Source organism: Berghia stephanieae, chromosome 12, assembly GCF_034508935.2.
Source record: "Berghia stephanieae isolate SIO BIC M18660-M18661 chromosome 12, UCSD_Bste_1.3, whole genome shotgun sequence".
Classification (NCBI taxonomy): domain Eukaryota; kingdom Metazoa; phylum Mollusca; class Gastropoda; order Nudibranchia; family Aeolidiidae; genus Berghia; species Berghia stephanieae.
In genome coordinates this window covers 25,112,255-25,129,807 of record NC_088371.1, presented here as the reverse complement: position 1 = coordinate 25,129,807, position 17,553 = coordinate 25,112,255, and the positions used below count along the sequence as shown (strand labels likewise).

General features: G+C 31.0%; 1 protein-coding gene across 1 annotated transcript in view; it reads left to right on the top strand.

Moving 5' to 3' along the window:
* The window catches only part of LOC144957602 (poly(rC)-binding protein 3-like), a 243,585-nt gene extending 232,915 nt beyond the window's left edge, over positions 1-10,670 (top strand). Inside the window, 1 exon segment of the mRNA XM_078888945.1 lies at positions 4,504-10,670. Within this exon segment, the coding sequence (XP_078745071.1) occupies positions 4,504-4,882 (379 nt within the window). The 3' untranslated portion in view covers positions 4,883-10,670.
* Positions 10,671-17,553: the final 6,883 nt, after the last annotated feature.

The window sequence follows — 17,553 nt, the reverse complement described above, 5'->3', positions numbered from 1 at the left end:
AGTAACATGCACTTTGCAAATCATTACAATTTTAGTCCCACCAAATAAATGCTAATATAGATTTATGACAGGGATTTTATCATATACCGATGAATTCTTTTTAACAATTCATAATGTACTTAACATTCCTTAAAATCTAATACCAGGTCTCATGTGACGAAGGTCATTATCTCATTCATGCTCATTGTGTGCATTGTTCTAATTTTTAATTCTTCCTTTTTTCAGATCAACTTCCGATACACATTTTATTCTATTAATTTTTGTACATTTTGTTGTTCTTTTTTTTTGTATATATTTTTTTCTTCCTTGTTGTTTTGTTGTTTGTTTTTCGTCTGACCATTTGAATAATGATATGATTTAAGTATTTATTTGGTCTGAGGTTTTTGGGTTCTGATCTCTGTCATGTCTCAAAGTATCGAAGCTGCTGGAAGTATTGATGTAACAATGCTGTATTGCTGTTCCTGGAATGTCTCTTATGTCGACATATACCAACCTGTTTTTGCAAGTTTGTCTCTTCCTAGGAAAGAAATGGTCGGTGTGTGTTAGGGAACGGGATCTGATCCCGCCATGCCCTACTACCACTTCTTCTACTCTCACATCAAGGGGTGGGTATTCCATCTAGAAAAGGGGAGAAATTTACTTCCCCTAACATACAATTTGCATATTGTCTCCCCTTCCTTCCACTGCCAGCCTGCCCGTCTCTCCACCCAGATCCCCTCTTTTTATCTTTTTTTTTTTAAAATATTATTATTCATTTCTTCTTTTAACATGGGTTGAAAGAATGCTGTCTTTATTACTATAGAATCAGCAACGGTATAAGAGTCACAATCTGCTTAAGCTTTTTTTTTCTGTTAAAATTTTATTTGCCTAGGGAGAAACAGGACTTCCCTTTATGCTATCCACATTACTTAAATAGTTATAGTTTCTTGCCAAATGTGCCGGAAAATATTCTATTGTTTTATTGAAACACCAACTTTTACATTTCGCAATTCGTCAGCAGTATCCAAGGCAAAAAATGAGAATTCAAGGGAGAATGGGGCCCATTTTGAGGCGCAAGCAAAACAAATACAGTTATTACATCAAATTTATACTTCAGGCGTTTGTATTTTCTCTGAATTGAGAAACGTTGTCATAAAAGCTTATTCTTAAGTCATTACAAAAGACATCGTTTGTCTTTCGACCCACAAAAAGAAGAAAGACTACGGCATCCTTATATTTTAAATTGGTTCTTCCTAATCTTGCACCGCTTTTGGTGTTTTGTTCTTCTGTCTTACATCTTCAGTGCTCTGTCCCAACCCATAAAAGTCCACCCATCCACCAAAAAAAATTATCAAAATCCACCTTTTGTTATGTAATATTTTTTTATTTGATTTTGTTTTGTTTTGTATTTTGAAACTGGAATCATTCATTCATTCATTCAAGCAATAACCGACGCCTCCTCGCTGTTGTAACGCTTTTCTACCACTCTTATATCCCCCTTGAATTGGAAGAAGTATTAATTTAGTGCGTGTATCAACTTAGTCAAAGTGTATGCGTGTGTCGGTGTGTGTGTATATATACTATACACAAGTATTTTTTCCTCCGGCTTATTATCATTACTATTATCATTACAATATTCATAACATTCATCCAATACTCTCCTGTTCCCTTGAGCCCATTCCCACTGTCTCAAAATAATTCATCCATTAATGCTACAGGTTCCCAAATCCTCTTTTTATCAATACTAAACGACACTCCCTTTTGATTTATATTTTGTACTTATTTTTTTTCAATATTTATTCATTACCCCTAGACATTTATGAACTCACCCATTTGCATGAGCGCTACAAAAGAATGGTTGATATTCTTTCTATTACTTTTTCCTTCTTGTTCCCTCTTGCCTTTCGTTCACCTTGGATTAGGTTATATGTTTTGTAGATTTTGTTTTTAAAAAAAATTAGATTTTAAAATATTTTTGCACTAGGGTCTATAAAGTTTGGTAAATATTCATTTGATAAATGATTGGGGAGGGCACATTACGTTTCAGAAACGTTCAACAAATTTATTGTTTATGATGTTGTTAGATAGTTAATTATTCCTTGTCCTCATAGTTCAAAAGGAAATGAATTTTTTTCGAATCAAGACTAAATAAAACGACTAAGATTGTTGAATCGCGTTATCACGATTGTATTCTTTTTAATTATGAATTATCTGATAGCTGTCATAATAAATTAGAAAGAATAAACTTCTTCCAAGAGCAGTAAGTTTAACGTATTATTTCGTCAATACTTGTAAACAAATAGGCTGTAATGAATGTTCAAATGACATTTGAATATGTATGACGTAATGTCGGTTGTATATATAAGAGTTTCAAACATGTGAAAGATTACCTACTGGCAATGTCTCAAGGGGGAACATAAAGAATACGAGAAATGTGAAATAATATAAACATACCTGCATTGTTCAGAAATTGATTTCGTTGAGTAAAACATGTGTTCTAATAATGTTTTCGATTTTTTTTTATAGTCCCGTGTCACTGAAATGTCATAATCAAATGTCATGGATAATTATCAGAATGGATGGCATATATCATACATACCATTTTTTTTTATCTTATCGTCTTCCTTATTCTTTCTGTAAACATTCTCATTGCTCAGCACATCTTGCACTTTCAACCCCTCTCTCCAAATTCACACAAAATGGTCATGAATTCGAATTAGTAATTGCGAGTCGCGGAATTTCAGAAACAGTTATTGTTTCTGAATACTTTTTCATTGAACCCCAACAAAAATTAGAGATTGTTGATTAAGTGGTGATGACAGTCACATCCGGATTAATTGTAAATAAGCGAGAAGGAGGCATAAAGTTCGGTGATTGCTTGATAATGAATGCGAACGTGGTGCGATGGGTGCTTCTTGAATTTTGGAGATATTTTTCTATGACGTCCATTGGCAGGGAAGGAAATGGAGACACTGATATGCATAATTTCTTTCTTGGAGAAATGAAGACAAACCAGCGAACTATTAGTCAACGTTGAATCATCTTCCACTTTAAGTTTTGATGGATTTTTTTTCTTTCCTTCCTTTATTATTTTTTTTTTAATCAGACGTAGCTCAACAGACCATCGTTTCTTCAAGGACTGAGAAAGACATAATATTCGACGTCGAGGCATACTCGTTCATCAGAAACCGTGTTGATAACTAAGGTCCCTTTGTCATGAAGGGGGCTTTGCAATTTTATCTTAATACACTCTACATTTTTGTTGATGGGATCATTTTATCATTATTTCAGAATATTGAATTCATGATCTTTGTCGGTTTTTAATACTTCTCTTTGATTACCTAAATCCCATGTTTGAAGCAGTCGCTTTTTTTTCTCTTACTATTGGAAATGAAAGCTTATAACGGAATCCGACTCAATCTTTTTCCACCCAACTTATTTCCCGTTCTCCTATTGGCTGTTATAAATAGATTAACTCGGCATGTCTGTCTTTGGTTCATGGAGCTGTGCCTATATTTTTGTACATTACTTTATTCTTTTCAATTCCATCCACAGCCATATTAATCATGCATCCAAGTTTCCAATAATTTACTATACCTCCCACCCTTCAATTGTTTTGTTTTGTTTGGTTTTTTTTACACTTTAAGTTCATTTATGTCTTTATTATTATTATTATTATTATTATTATTATTATTATTATTATTATTATTATTATTATTATTATTATTATTATTATTATTATTATTATTATTTTCATTTTCGTTTGTTTGATTTCATTATATTATTAATTTTATCATCAAGGATTTAAAAAAAAAACTGTTATCCAATCACAAGGTGATAGTTACATTTATTACGTTTACATTTATTTATGGTCATGTGTTGATCCTTACATATTTTTGTTGTGTTACACCTTTGTTATCATTCTATTAAAATGCATAATATGTGATTAAGTTTGCTTCAATTAGTATATAAATTCTGTTTAAGATTGGGTTATTTTTCATGTAAAAATAAACCTTTTATTATGATTTTTAGACCTATCGACTTCAAACAACATTTCAAAGTTATTCATTCAATCTAAATATAGATATTTGTTCAGTCCATTAATTTGGGAATATATTACCTTTACTGCTAAAACAGAACGCTACTCCGTAAAAAAAACTGTCTTGAATAATGAAATGTAGTATTTAATTATTTTTTTTTTTAAATAATCCTTTAAGCTTACAAAATATCCGTGCCATAATATATACACAAAAACTAACGTGATCTCTTCTTTTCTATCCCCACACCCACCATCCCACCCATACACAACCAACCCCATCCCTCCAATTTTTTTTCTTGTCTTTTCCTTAAATACTCCTCGTCCACCGCTTCCTCACATCCCTATCCCCTTTTTATATCACCACTCTATTTTCATTTCCCTCTACCATTAAAAAAATCTTTCCCAAAATCATATTCCTTTTTATTTTTTCCTTTCCCATCGCTATCCCTTCCCGCCCGTCCCTTTTTTTCATATAATCCTCGCAGTATGGAATTGCATAAGACATTGAACCTTGACCCAACGGCAGCGTCGCTTGCCCCCATTCCTACATCCCTCGGACCAGCTCAGCTTCCCCCACTACCTCCAGGACACCAGTTAGCCGCTTTCCCCTTGGTCAAGCCGATCGGAGCTCCACCGCCCTCGGCTGCCATTTTTGGGCTCAATGGCATGGCTCATCATCACCCTTCCCTCATGGATCCTGCCAGTGCTGCCGCTGCCGCTGCCGCCGCAATGAGCGCCCCTCACACGTTAGCCACACCGCTTCCACCGTCGTCCCCAAAAGCAATGACAACCAAGATGAGACTGGGTCTCACGGCTACCACAGCTTTCAAGACTGCAGAGCGACCAAAGTTTTCACCATATTAAAAGTTGACTAAGCACATGGCTTACGCACGAGTAACAATGTTTTATTATAATTTATTGGTAAATCTCCCAAAGAGCAGTTCAATTCTAGAGATCTCAGATACATCGAAGCTGGCGTCACAGAAGGCCACATTTCGTCGTATTTGAGAATCCGTTGTAATTTTGATTATTAAATCCGAATTCCTTTGAATATTGGTTTGCTACATTTCTTTAAGAAGAGATTTATCAGATTTTTGTTGACATAGCTTATATTTTACTGGACGACGCTGGCTATTAAAGATTTTTTTTGAGAGAAAATGTTATTTTGATAAGTATTTATACTGTACCCAGCATATTTTTATTCTATAAAAAGCAATCAGTTGTCCATAAGAAATTTGAATCCCCGCCCATTTAAGTAATAACAACATCAATATGGAAGTAATACTTATGTGAGAGAGAAAAAAAAAGCCATTGAGACAGATATATAGATTGTAAAAAAAAAAACAATGTTGCGTAATGCGTAAGCCATTGTGAAATATTGCTACATCCATTGTAAAATATTTTTTGTTCAATTAAATAAGATAATCATGTATGCTATGAAAGACAACATTTGTTATTTATTACTCAGTAATGAGAATGTGAATTGTCAAAATAAACAAAAACCTCCTGAAGGAAACTAACCGGAAATGCGCATTTAAGTTATGCTTACCTCTGAATTTTTCGCCTAATTTTAAAAGCCATGAAGTTTTGCCTTGGAATAATAAATGTCATATAAACAATCAATAGTTGATTATTTCAGTATTTAATTTTGGTGTGACATTTTTACAAAAATATGTATTGTTTCCTTTTGATTTTATCAATTGTTTTGCCTGTCGAGAACATAAAGATAAATTAAATCTTTTTTTTTTTAAATATCACATTGTTTTTTATATAGATATTTAATCCTGCTGGAGGCAAATCAATAATATGTTGAGGTCGTTGTAGTCACCACTATTAGTCTCCCCTGATAGATAAATATTTAAAAGACAATTTCAAGTAAACAGGGATGTCCTCGTGACAAATAATTTACATTCATGTGAACAGATAATGGGTAAAGATGTGTTACTTCATTTCCTGGACTTCCTTCCAAACTTCAAACCATCAATCAATGCTGCTTTAATCTGTAACTTTATTGGTTCGTTGGTTTGGTTTTAGTTTGTTTGTTTGTTTTGTTTTTTTTTTTTCATTCATAATTTATATTATAATGTTATGTTCGTCGCGTCTTAATTCTTAACATTTAACTTAATATGTTTTCCCATGATATTTTAAAGATTAGCTTTTCTGCCCAAAGATTATTCCGACTTTTTAAATATAAATAAATAACTCCTGTCGTCCATTTTCGTATTTGATTTTATGTTTTAATTGTTTTGACTACTGCTGTTTTGGTTTGTTGTTTTTTTCATTACGTCATATCTGTTGATGCAGGGCGCTTTTAAATACTTAAATAATGAAACTAGTCAATTATTCACCCACTTAGATTATTAATCGAAATAGTGATATTAAACGTGGCGAACAGATACCAGAATTTCCAACCTCAGTTTTGACTCACTGGCTGGTTACCGGAAGTTGTCACAATATTGTGCACGTTTCATCGTCGATATTATAATATATCTTATATTTATTTCACAATTCTGATTAGTAGTTTCAACATAAAATACTGTCCATTGGAAAGGAGTTGAATGGTCATTCAAAGATGTATAACTCAGACCCTATATCAAAGATTCTGGATAGAATTTTATTTATAAACCATCATGCCAATGGGTCTCCATTGTTGACCTTATTTCATACATAGGCCATGGGCATCCGAACTTCTGTGAATTATTTTTATTTTTATTTTTTTACATACAATCAATAGAAAACAAGAGAGAGAGAGAGAGAGACAAAAAAAACTACCTTATGAATTCCAATATATATGTCAGATATTGCTTCTCAAACTTTAGTTGCGCTAATATAAATAATTTTAAATTCCCAATTTCCTTTTAAAGAGTTGTAGTTGTAGATATTCCGTCTGCTGTCACCTATTTTGTCTGGAATTTCAATATTTATAATTTGTTATGATTGATTTTGGATATTTAACACACATGCCAATATTATTTGACATTTTGATATCATATCAATTTTTTTTAATCATATAAACCGGTCATAAAATTTGCTAAATTGTAAGTTATAATATTCTCTCACCCCTACCTTTTTAAGAAACTACAAATCTTTACAGCGTATGCAGTTAAAAACATTATTTTCTTTTCTTCCAGGAAAACCAAGTCCATTTAAATCAGATATGGTATAATACTATTCAAGTAGTTGGATTGCCATAATAAATATAACGGTTTATTGTACACGATATACCAAAGAAACAGTTACAAATTTCTTTCGCAACATTTAATTACCATCGCACAACTAATACATATTTTACAAACTGCTCTCTCACTATGATCAATTTGTGTAAAAAAAAAAAAATCTGATAATTCATCACATCTTTTATCAATAACAGCTCTTTAATTAATATTTCCTTCTTTCTTTTTTTTCTTTCAGTTTCAATTTCTCTCTTTTCCTTAACCTAGTCAACATTTAGAAGCAGTAGAAGTTTTTACAGTATATGATATCAGATTTTAATTTGTATAAAACTTCCCATGAGATGGTTCTTAATTGATATCTAAGTCAATTTTATACATATCAATCCTTTATTTTTATATACTTGAGATATTTACGCCTGTATATAATACTAGAATTTTAAACATTTATTATAGTATTCCTTTTTTTTTTTTTTTCTTTAAAAAAATATTAATGTCTTTTTTCCCTTTTAAAAAACTATTTGTCAGTTGACATTCAATTCCTATGAAACCAGTCTTTGAACAGGGTGTTCCTTTTTGTAAACCTATATTACCCTTATACTTTCAAAGACTAGACTTGATGTGTTTTTTGACAAGGCAGAATCCGAACAGAACCCACTACCTTACTTATCGTTATTAGTTTTATCAATACAATGTGTGTTAGGTCAACCTGCGTCTTAAAACCATTTTGTTTTTCTCCAAAAAAAGAGAGAGAGAGAGAGAGAGAGAGAGAGAGAGAGAGAGAGAGAGAGAGAGAGAGAGAGAGACCCAAGCAAGCAGGCAGGCAGAGGGGTAGATTTTTAAACTTTGGTTTAACAATGATGTTATAATGGTGATTATTGTTTAGCAATTTTTCACCCGGAGGGAAGTCTAGAAAATAAAAGGGTCAGTTATGATTTGTTTTAAAAATATACCATGAAGTGTCAAGGTTTATGTTTTTCCTCATATTCTTGACGATGTAAATTAAGGAATATGTATTCATTTTTTGTCAACAATTTGTTTTAATAACCATATTACTATTATTATTGTCAATGACGGTTGATAACAATGGCTAAACTTACATTTATGTCATATTTTAATTGTTTTGTTTACTGCTGTGTTATGAAGTAACATATTTGACTGAATACCTATTTACATAATAAAATGTGATGTTATGGTTTATCTGTAATGTCATTCTTGGTTGAATATTATAATGATATAAATGATATAATAATATACGTAACGAATTATTATGATAAATGTAGTTTGTAAAATAGATTTGTATAAATGTGATAACATAAATTTTACTTTTGTCTTCGCAAAACAATAGTCAAATTATTGCATTTGATTTTGATTCGTTTATATTTTTATCTTTGTTTTAAAACTGCTCATAATGAGAAAATCAGGGTTGAAGCATCATAGTTGATAAAACTGGTGTCAAATAACAGTGATATGAATTAAATAAATGACTTACTTGTAAATTATGAATTGTAATTTAAGTTAATGTTATTTTAAAAGTTTCGACAGGTTAATGTATAATGATGAATAAAAAGTGAATTAAATTGTTTTCTTCAGATTTATTTAGTCTTCAAGGGAAGCTTGTAATTTCCATATCGTTTATAAATTAATTGAAAAAAAAATACATATATGATAACATTCCTTTATTTATTCATAAAAGAATAAAGATAATAAATGATTATTATTATATCGAATTAATTCCACACGATCAGAAGGCATAATTATTATTCGTGGCCCATCGTCTCAAAACGGTATTATGTCGGGATGGTTGAGATGGTGAACAATGAATTTATAACCAGAAATATGAGAATCGTGCTATTTTTTATTGAGTCATTGAGAAGAAAGAATCTGAAATTCTCAAGGAACTGAAAAGTAAATTGTGTAGTAAAACCAACAACTGGAGGTCCCTAAATGAGCCAATAAAATGGAGAGAAGGATAAAGTCAATAAATGTGACACATATATAAAAGGGAGTCTCATTTACTCACTTTATCTTTCTCTCCAAAGTAAATTGTGATATCTCTGGTCATTTTTACATTCGATTCTCTTTTCGTCATTCGGTCCACGCTAATATAATAGCGGATTGGGACGATGCGTCACATTTAAGTTTGGAATTGTTCAAAAAGTTGTGTTGTATATAGTGTCAGATAAAATTTAATGCAATTCGTTTATATAATAAGCCTGATACGAGTCTGCTTCACTCATATTTATTTGATCTTTTTTCTTAACTTTCTTGCCTTTTTTTAAATAAATGGCCTCGCTCAGATAAAAGGTACAACCATTTTTTTCGCGATGCTGAAGCTTTCAAAAATTGATTAATCATTTTTTTTTACAAGGAAGATAATGGCGAGAGTTTTTGGGTAATTTTAGGACCGTGAAATGATTGATAATGTATGATTGTTCAATCTGTTTAATTTCCACGAAAATCAACGTGTAACCATTAGTATTCACTATTTTATTTGTTTGTTGGGTTGCTTTTTGTTGTTGTTCTTTTGTTTTGTTTTTTGTTGTTGTTTTTTTTTTCTTTTCTTGTTTTTATATGCTTTCGGTTATATGTTTTGTTTCGTTTTAATTCCTTGTGTTTTGAAAATCATTTTGCTTTATTTCTTAAAATACTCAATATCCTGCATATTATGTAACCTTGATTTCATTAATGTTAATACTATATTTTGTCTCTGTAATTTTATTATTTTGGTAATGGAATTAGTCTGAATACGCAAAACTTTGTTTATTCTCACATGTTGGAAAAGGAAAAGGTGAATATTAATATTTACCAAATATTACGCATAAGTCTCTGTAGGAGGTGATACCTTTGTAAAAGGCTCATCATCATTGTTAAATTTATCATCCCACTTCCATTCATCATAATCACAATATTCATGTGATAAAAATCACTTCAGATATAACTTTTTCTTTATAATTGGAGACACGTTTTGATTAAATGTACATCTAGAATCTTTTCACTATCCAATTTTCTTCCTTTTTTATTGACGCTGATATGATCTAAATTTGTTGCAAGCGCCGTAAAACCCTAAAAAAAAACCAGCAAACAAAAACATACAAGAGATCAGGGAAATTTGATATTTAGCAACTAAATTTTTATTAACAGTTATAAAACTTTGGAGCAAAGAGTGTCAAGAAACGAAAAATGGTGTTTCTGTAGACAGATACAAGGTATTGTTTGATACAGAAATAACCCATTTCTTATATAATTAGGATGAGATTTGTAGACGTGTGGTATTCAAAGGTCAGTTGACCAAGATGACCATTCACGTGGTATAATATGGTATAGATAGTGTGCGCTTGGCTAAGAAGCTCACAACATTGTCATCCGGAAGTATAACGGACCAACACACAGCGATGTGTAACCTTGAACGTTTATAGTCTGGTTAATACAGTTTAGTGAGAATTACTCATAAACACGAATGACAAAAAAAAAAAAAACAATAACAAAGACCCGAGTGACGTCAATATCTTTCTGTCTATAAATATGAATAAAAAATGAAAGGCGCTTAATTCAGTTCGCGATATAACAAACCGGTTATGCGACGTTCACACTTTATGTCTCTGAACTTCGCAGAAAACCAAAATATTTATATTAATTTAGCTGAATCACTGCTTCTTTTTATTGTTGTGTTACTGTGCAATATACAATAATAATAATTTTAAAAAGACTATTGTTATTTGCTTGTGTCTGATGAAATAGCGCTATGGTGATGGCATAATAACGGAAGATTGGTTACAGATTTAGTGACATTTAAATTATCGAGCCTTTTGCGTTTTAATATAATAATAAAACTGAAAATTTGATGCCATACACATAAAATCAAGTGAGGTAGAATAATGATTTCTTTTTACATATCAACTTCAAAAATTCGTCGAAAATACTAATAGTGCCAATTATAAAATTTGGGATGTTTTTTTTTTTTAAGGGGGTGGTTAAATATCAGATATCATTTTGATGCTTTTAGCTTATAACATACAACAAGTACTAATTGTTATATTATTTTAAACGATTTAAATTTATCGATTTTATAAAACATAAAAAAAATTAAAATCGATGTTACATTATGTCTTGGTTTAATTTGCTGTTGTTTTATTTTGTTTTTTCTTTGATCGTTTTTTTTTTTTTTTTTTGTTACGTGCACAAAAAAAGGTGATGTCATCATCTTTAAACCTTTTGTTTCATCATTTTTATGTTTTTGTCATATTCTCCAGTATTTGCCAATTTTACATGCGTCAAGCCAAAATATTACTTACTTTTCTGTTTTCTATATTATAATGTGTTTTCATGTGTCCGGTCAGTTCGGCTGAAAATTTAATGCCGTTTAAGTTAAGTATTATTTTTTCTGATTGATTTAAACATTTTAATTAATTAATTAATTTTTGTTGGGAAAAATGTACACATGTTTCCTACATTGAATAGTCTCAATTATTTTTTGATTCATAATTTTATAAACGCCAGCCAAACAACAGAAATAAGCATAAGTCAAAATCAAGAAATAAGTAAAATATCTGTGGCGATGAAAAGGTGTGGGGATCTAAATATCTAGAAGATTTTAGATTGTTTTTTTTTTCACTCACTGATGCATAAAAACAGCAATATATATCCAAACAATCATTTTTATAACACAGTATTACAGTCAGTTGTTTTAGTCAAGCATAGAATCGGTGTGATAAATCGCTCAATAAAGACTCGTGCTTTGTAATCTTAGTTTTATAATTGTTAGTGTTAGTCCATTTCTTGTCCTTTTATCTTCTCTTCTTTATCTAGTCTTTTTTTTTTTAATTGTCGTTTAAAAATGTCTTTTTTCTTTATTTTTCATCTTTAATTATTTTGTAGCTTGCTGTCGATGCGTTTAGTTTAAAATCCTAATTTTTCTTCTTTCTTGTCATAGCTATTGTTTTGTTTTGTTTTTATATTATGGATATTCGGGGGGTTTTTGAGGTTGCTTTTTTTCTTGGTTATTCTTGAGGGTGGGGGGGGGTAATATCTGTTTAGTTCATTTCTACATTTTTTTCATTTTTTCTTTAATACGCAAAAAGCATGAATTTATGATTTTGAAGTTAATGTTTCTCCTTCATTGTTACTATATTTTTATTCACGGTTACGTCTATATATCATAAACAAATTGCCAAATCATGTGTATATTCCTAGGTGAGAAAAATCGCGTTTCATTCTGTGTTTGACACTGTATTCAATATTCGAAACGAATAATATTTGTATCTGTTCTCGTTCTTGTTTTTTTTCTATCTATTTATTCTGTATTATTATTTTTATTTTTTCTTCATGAAGTTGTGATTTTGAGATTGTGTGCCTTTGTGCGAGGAGAGGTCATTGTATATTTTGAATAACATTTTTATCAACTTTGCCAAAATAATCATTATATGATTTTATCAATACCCCTGTCACTTAATATCTTATTATTATTATACATTTTATGTATTTACAAAAATTATATATATACGATATATATTTATATACATCTGATATATAATTTGATAGAGTTAGGCATCTTGTTTACGCTAATTTCATTCTATTCCCACACATAAATATTGTGTTGGCTGGGAGTATTATTTCAATACTTGCAATAATATTAGTCAAAAACCACAATCATTATCTACAATATTCGATTGTCAATGGCTTTTTATTCCCTGCACTATAAATGGCTTGGTGAGCACAGTACTTATTATTATTATAAGTTGGGCTTTCCTTTTCTGTCGATGATATGACCTTAAAGTGTGGGGCAAGCGTCGTAAAACACTTAAATAAACAGCAAACAATCTGAACAATTTTTGTTCAACTTATAATTGACTTAATGTTTATTTTTCATTCATCCTTCTTCCAGAGAACAAGACATTCATTATAGTTAGTTCTTCGCCTAGGATAAGCAGTGCTGTCCAGCAACTTAAATGGCATAATCGTAAATGGACTAGCTTTGAAATATTGAAACAAACAAATAAAATAGACGTCTTTATATCCCCCTATAGTAATAATAGCTATAGAACATCTTTAAGAACTGGATAAGAACTCTAATGCTCCTTTTCTCAATAATTTGTCAAATAAAATGTATTAAGTCTTCATTTCTAAAAGCATTTTGACAAGGAATAGTCACAAGGTATCCCCGTGTGTTCCAGTTTGTATTTTATTATTTAATCGTTCATTGATAGATTGGAAAATTGACATACGTAGCACTATTTGGTATGAGGCTATGACATATCAGATGTTAGGATAATTTGAATAGTATTGAATCTGTAGCACAATGATGTTCCTATATTATGTACCCGCAACGTCATTCTGGTGTTATGTCGAAATCAACTAGACGAAGAGAGGTCCTTTTTGTTTCGCCTTCTATTCTCCTATATTATTTTGTTTTCCCCCTTTTCATTTTCCTCTCATTCTCGTTCTGGATAAAAGTTTTCGCACGATTTCCCCCTGGTCTTAGTGTCCCAATGCTGCCGTACTCGATAAAAAAACATGTAGCTTGTAGGACTGCCAGGGTTAGCAGTGTTTGACTTTGATACCTTATACAAATACATGCTTTGTGTTCAATCAGTTCAGTAGCAGGACTTGTCGGATGGTGATGGTAGTACTGTACATGTAATGTGTGTAAGTCATTAGCTTATAATATATTCAATACTTTCTCAATTTTCGCTTGTCCAACTTGACTGTCGGACAATGTGATCGTTTGAATCTTGAAATGATGACTTTGTATGGCGAGAAAATGGAAATGATTTCACGTGGAAAAAAAAATATGTCAAAAGCCGGGTTGATTCCCATATATCACTAAATTATACGCCCTTCTGCGCACCTCGTGATTGTCACATGGTCAGCTAAATAGCTAATTCAGGAATTGCTTGTGACGTGTACACAGTTTTTATAGAAAGATCTCTCCTAATGTGACGTTGCAAAAACTGTGTATGCTCCACATATTCTAAAAATAGCTAATCATGTGACGTATACGAGACACGACTTTAAAGGCGTTGAAAAGGGGTGCTCTCATTTTATTTAGCGACGTAAACAAATATTATTTTAAAACTTTTTATTGCTGTAGTAACGATGAATATAATTTAATTTCGTTTCTCGTCACTATATTAATATTAATGATAATAATTACTTCTAGATGTTTGTATGTATGAAAATGAAATCATCGTTACTGTTTAGCTTATTATCAATGTCAACAAAAGCAATCTTACAAACAAATCAACATTTCTAAAAAGTACACATATATTTTATTTTTATATGCGAATGAAAAGACGGTGGTAGCGTGCTCAGTGTAGGTTATTTCAAACGTCAACTTGTTGAAACACTTAATTTATTTTTTGAAAATTAAAAATGAATACACTCTTTACCCATATTTCATAATATTAACCACGTAAGATTTCAAAACGTTTGATATAATGTCCTGCAGCCAAACAAAATGACATTAATGTCACGTAAGATTTCAAACCTTTTGATGCCATGTCCTGCCGCCAACCAAAATGACATAAAATTTGGCATTTAGTTTTCTGTTTTTCACATTTAAAAGGTGTTGTTTTTTTTTGTTTTTGTTTTTAAAAGTATTTGTATGACAAAATCCATAATTGTGTGTGCCTCACATGCTGATGACTCCGATGTGAAAATGGCTCATGCTCGGAATATTTATTTTTGAAGACTGGAGATTGTGTTGGATTTGGATAAATATTATATTAGTCCGAAATATTTTGAATGGCTATAACCGAGTTGATGTAAATGGAATAACTCAGAACATTTATTTTTCTTACATAATGATGGCATTTTACCAGTTGACACAAATTTGTCCACTCTTTCCATAAATTAAAAAGATTATAGCTAGTTTTTGAGAACAGGAAGGTACATTGTACCATACAACGACTTCAGGAGAGACTAAACTACATAATGAAAAATCATAACTTGTCCGGATATTCGCGTTGACGCGTGTTTCCGAATAACAGATTTCTACATAAGCGATCAAGTGCGTACAATAGCAGATATTGTATTTTCATTTAATTGAAAGAAGGAAAAAAAATGTCGTTTTCGAGAACTGTTCATCTAAATTCCTTGTTGCCCTGCACAGACTACTTTCAGCACCACCAGCAGCTGTCTTGAAATTTAATGGTTGTTGTCTTTCTGCCTATCCCCTCTCATGGTTGTGATTTAAAAAACCCGTTTTATAATTACCAGAATTTGACGATAATATTTGTTTCTTCTTCTTTTATGGTGTTGTTACGTACTTGTGTGTGTATTGGGTACTGTTTACTGTTTTTCTTGCACCTTTTATCCTCATCGTCATTATCTTTATTCGTTATCATCGTCATCCTCGTTATCTTAATAATGATACTCACCATCTTCATCACCGTCAGAATCATTAGGGTTATTGTCATACATGTTATTTATGTAATCAGTGCTGCTTCTTCGTCTTCCTATTATTCTTTTATTACTCCGAATAATGCTGTTACTACTGATGCTGTTGCTACATCTACTAGTACCATTACTACCACAAATACTACTACTACTTATTCTACTACTACTACTACTTATTCTACTACTTATTCTACTACTGCTACTACTACTACTACTACTACTACTACTACTACTACTACTACTACTACTACTACTACTACTACTACTACTACTACTACTACTACTTTAATTTATCCTTCATATTTCAACTCCTATATCTCAACGTCCCACGTTATATATTTTATCTTCTTCCTTCTCCTATTCCTTATTTCGTCATTTAATCTCCATCTTCTTTTTTTTTTAAAGTTTCTATTCTTGTCTCATTTAACCCTTTGTGTCTCTCCACTCCAGTGTCTACCCTTAACCCTTTTGACCCAGCACTTTTTGTTTCCATAATGTGATGATGACAGTAAACTACTAAAAGAAACCCCACATTTTATTCTCCTTAGTTTTTGTGTGTTGTTTGTTTTTGTGTGGTTGTCGAATGATTTGCATTTGAATTGAATACCTATGATAATATGATGATAGATATCTAACTATTTACCGATTCGAGCCCTTTTGTCTTGAATACACGTGATTGCATACTATGGATGTAACTTAATGCACTTAATATCTTAAATCATTTTACATTTGTTGACAATATCTACGTACCTTCAGCAACAGACGTCAATAGCCCTGTCTCGTATTCGTAATAAATAACACATGAACTCCTATTTTTAATATGGTGACTTCCTTTTGTGACGTATACACAGCCTTTAAAAATAACCACCAATGACACGACGCTGTCTTTTTTTTTCAATGTTGTGTTTACGTCACTTAGAATTGACCCACATTCTAAATAACCGACCATGAGATATTTATAGGACGCACAGAGAGTGTGTTGCTATTGGAATCTTATGATACCCAGTGTTCAATTTTATTGTCAACACATTGATGAAAGTCTCTCGTATCATTCATTATGTTTAACTTGTACTTCAGCAATACGAAATTATTCTTTATTTACCTTAATTTTATGTTGTTGTTGGTTTGTTTGTTTTTTTGTTTGTTTTTTTTTTAATGATTGTAATAGGATTATGACATAATTTTAATTTTCAAATCACTTTCGTTTTGGAAATGTGCACAAACTGGTGTGTTGAATGATGTGTGTAGGTATGACACGTGTGAATATGTGTGATTTTCTAAATGAAAATTTGGCATTTGTTGGTGTGTAATTAAAACCTATCACGACCTCATAAATGGTTTAAATTATTGATAATAAAGTACATGCGACAGACGAGGTAAAGCACATTTAATGTAAAGAATATATATAATAATTTCGTTTAACTCATTGATGTTAAGTTATTTAATTTTTGTCAAGAAATAAACTATATTTATCTAATGAAACTTGAAATTTAGAATTATGTTTTAGTTAATGATTTTTTTTTCATAATTTGATTTACAATAAAAGCCAAAATATTATGTGTTTATATTCTATATTATAATAAAAGGTGAATGCTTTTGAGTTTTGAAATTTAAACAAAAATATAGATTTCCGATTATTTTCACGAGAGCTTCCCAAAACACACGCATTTGTGTACTAGTTGTCGTTCAATAATTTGTTTATAATCACATAAATTATACTTTTCTGAAATGCTCAATTCTTAAATTGGATTGTATTGTTTGAATAAAAACACTTTATCATCCGTGTTCATGGAATATTTCCAAAGTGTATTTATGACTAAATCACTTGGTTGTGTAAAATTGTGACGACAATATTTTTTAATGTGTAATTTTGAATGTGTTCAATGAAAAAGCAATTTAGTGTGTATGATAGAATGCGATAGTTTGTTTTGTTTTTGTTTTTTGTTTTTTTTTTTATTTTGATGATGA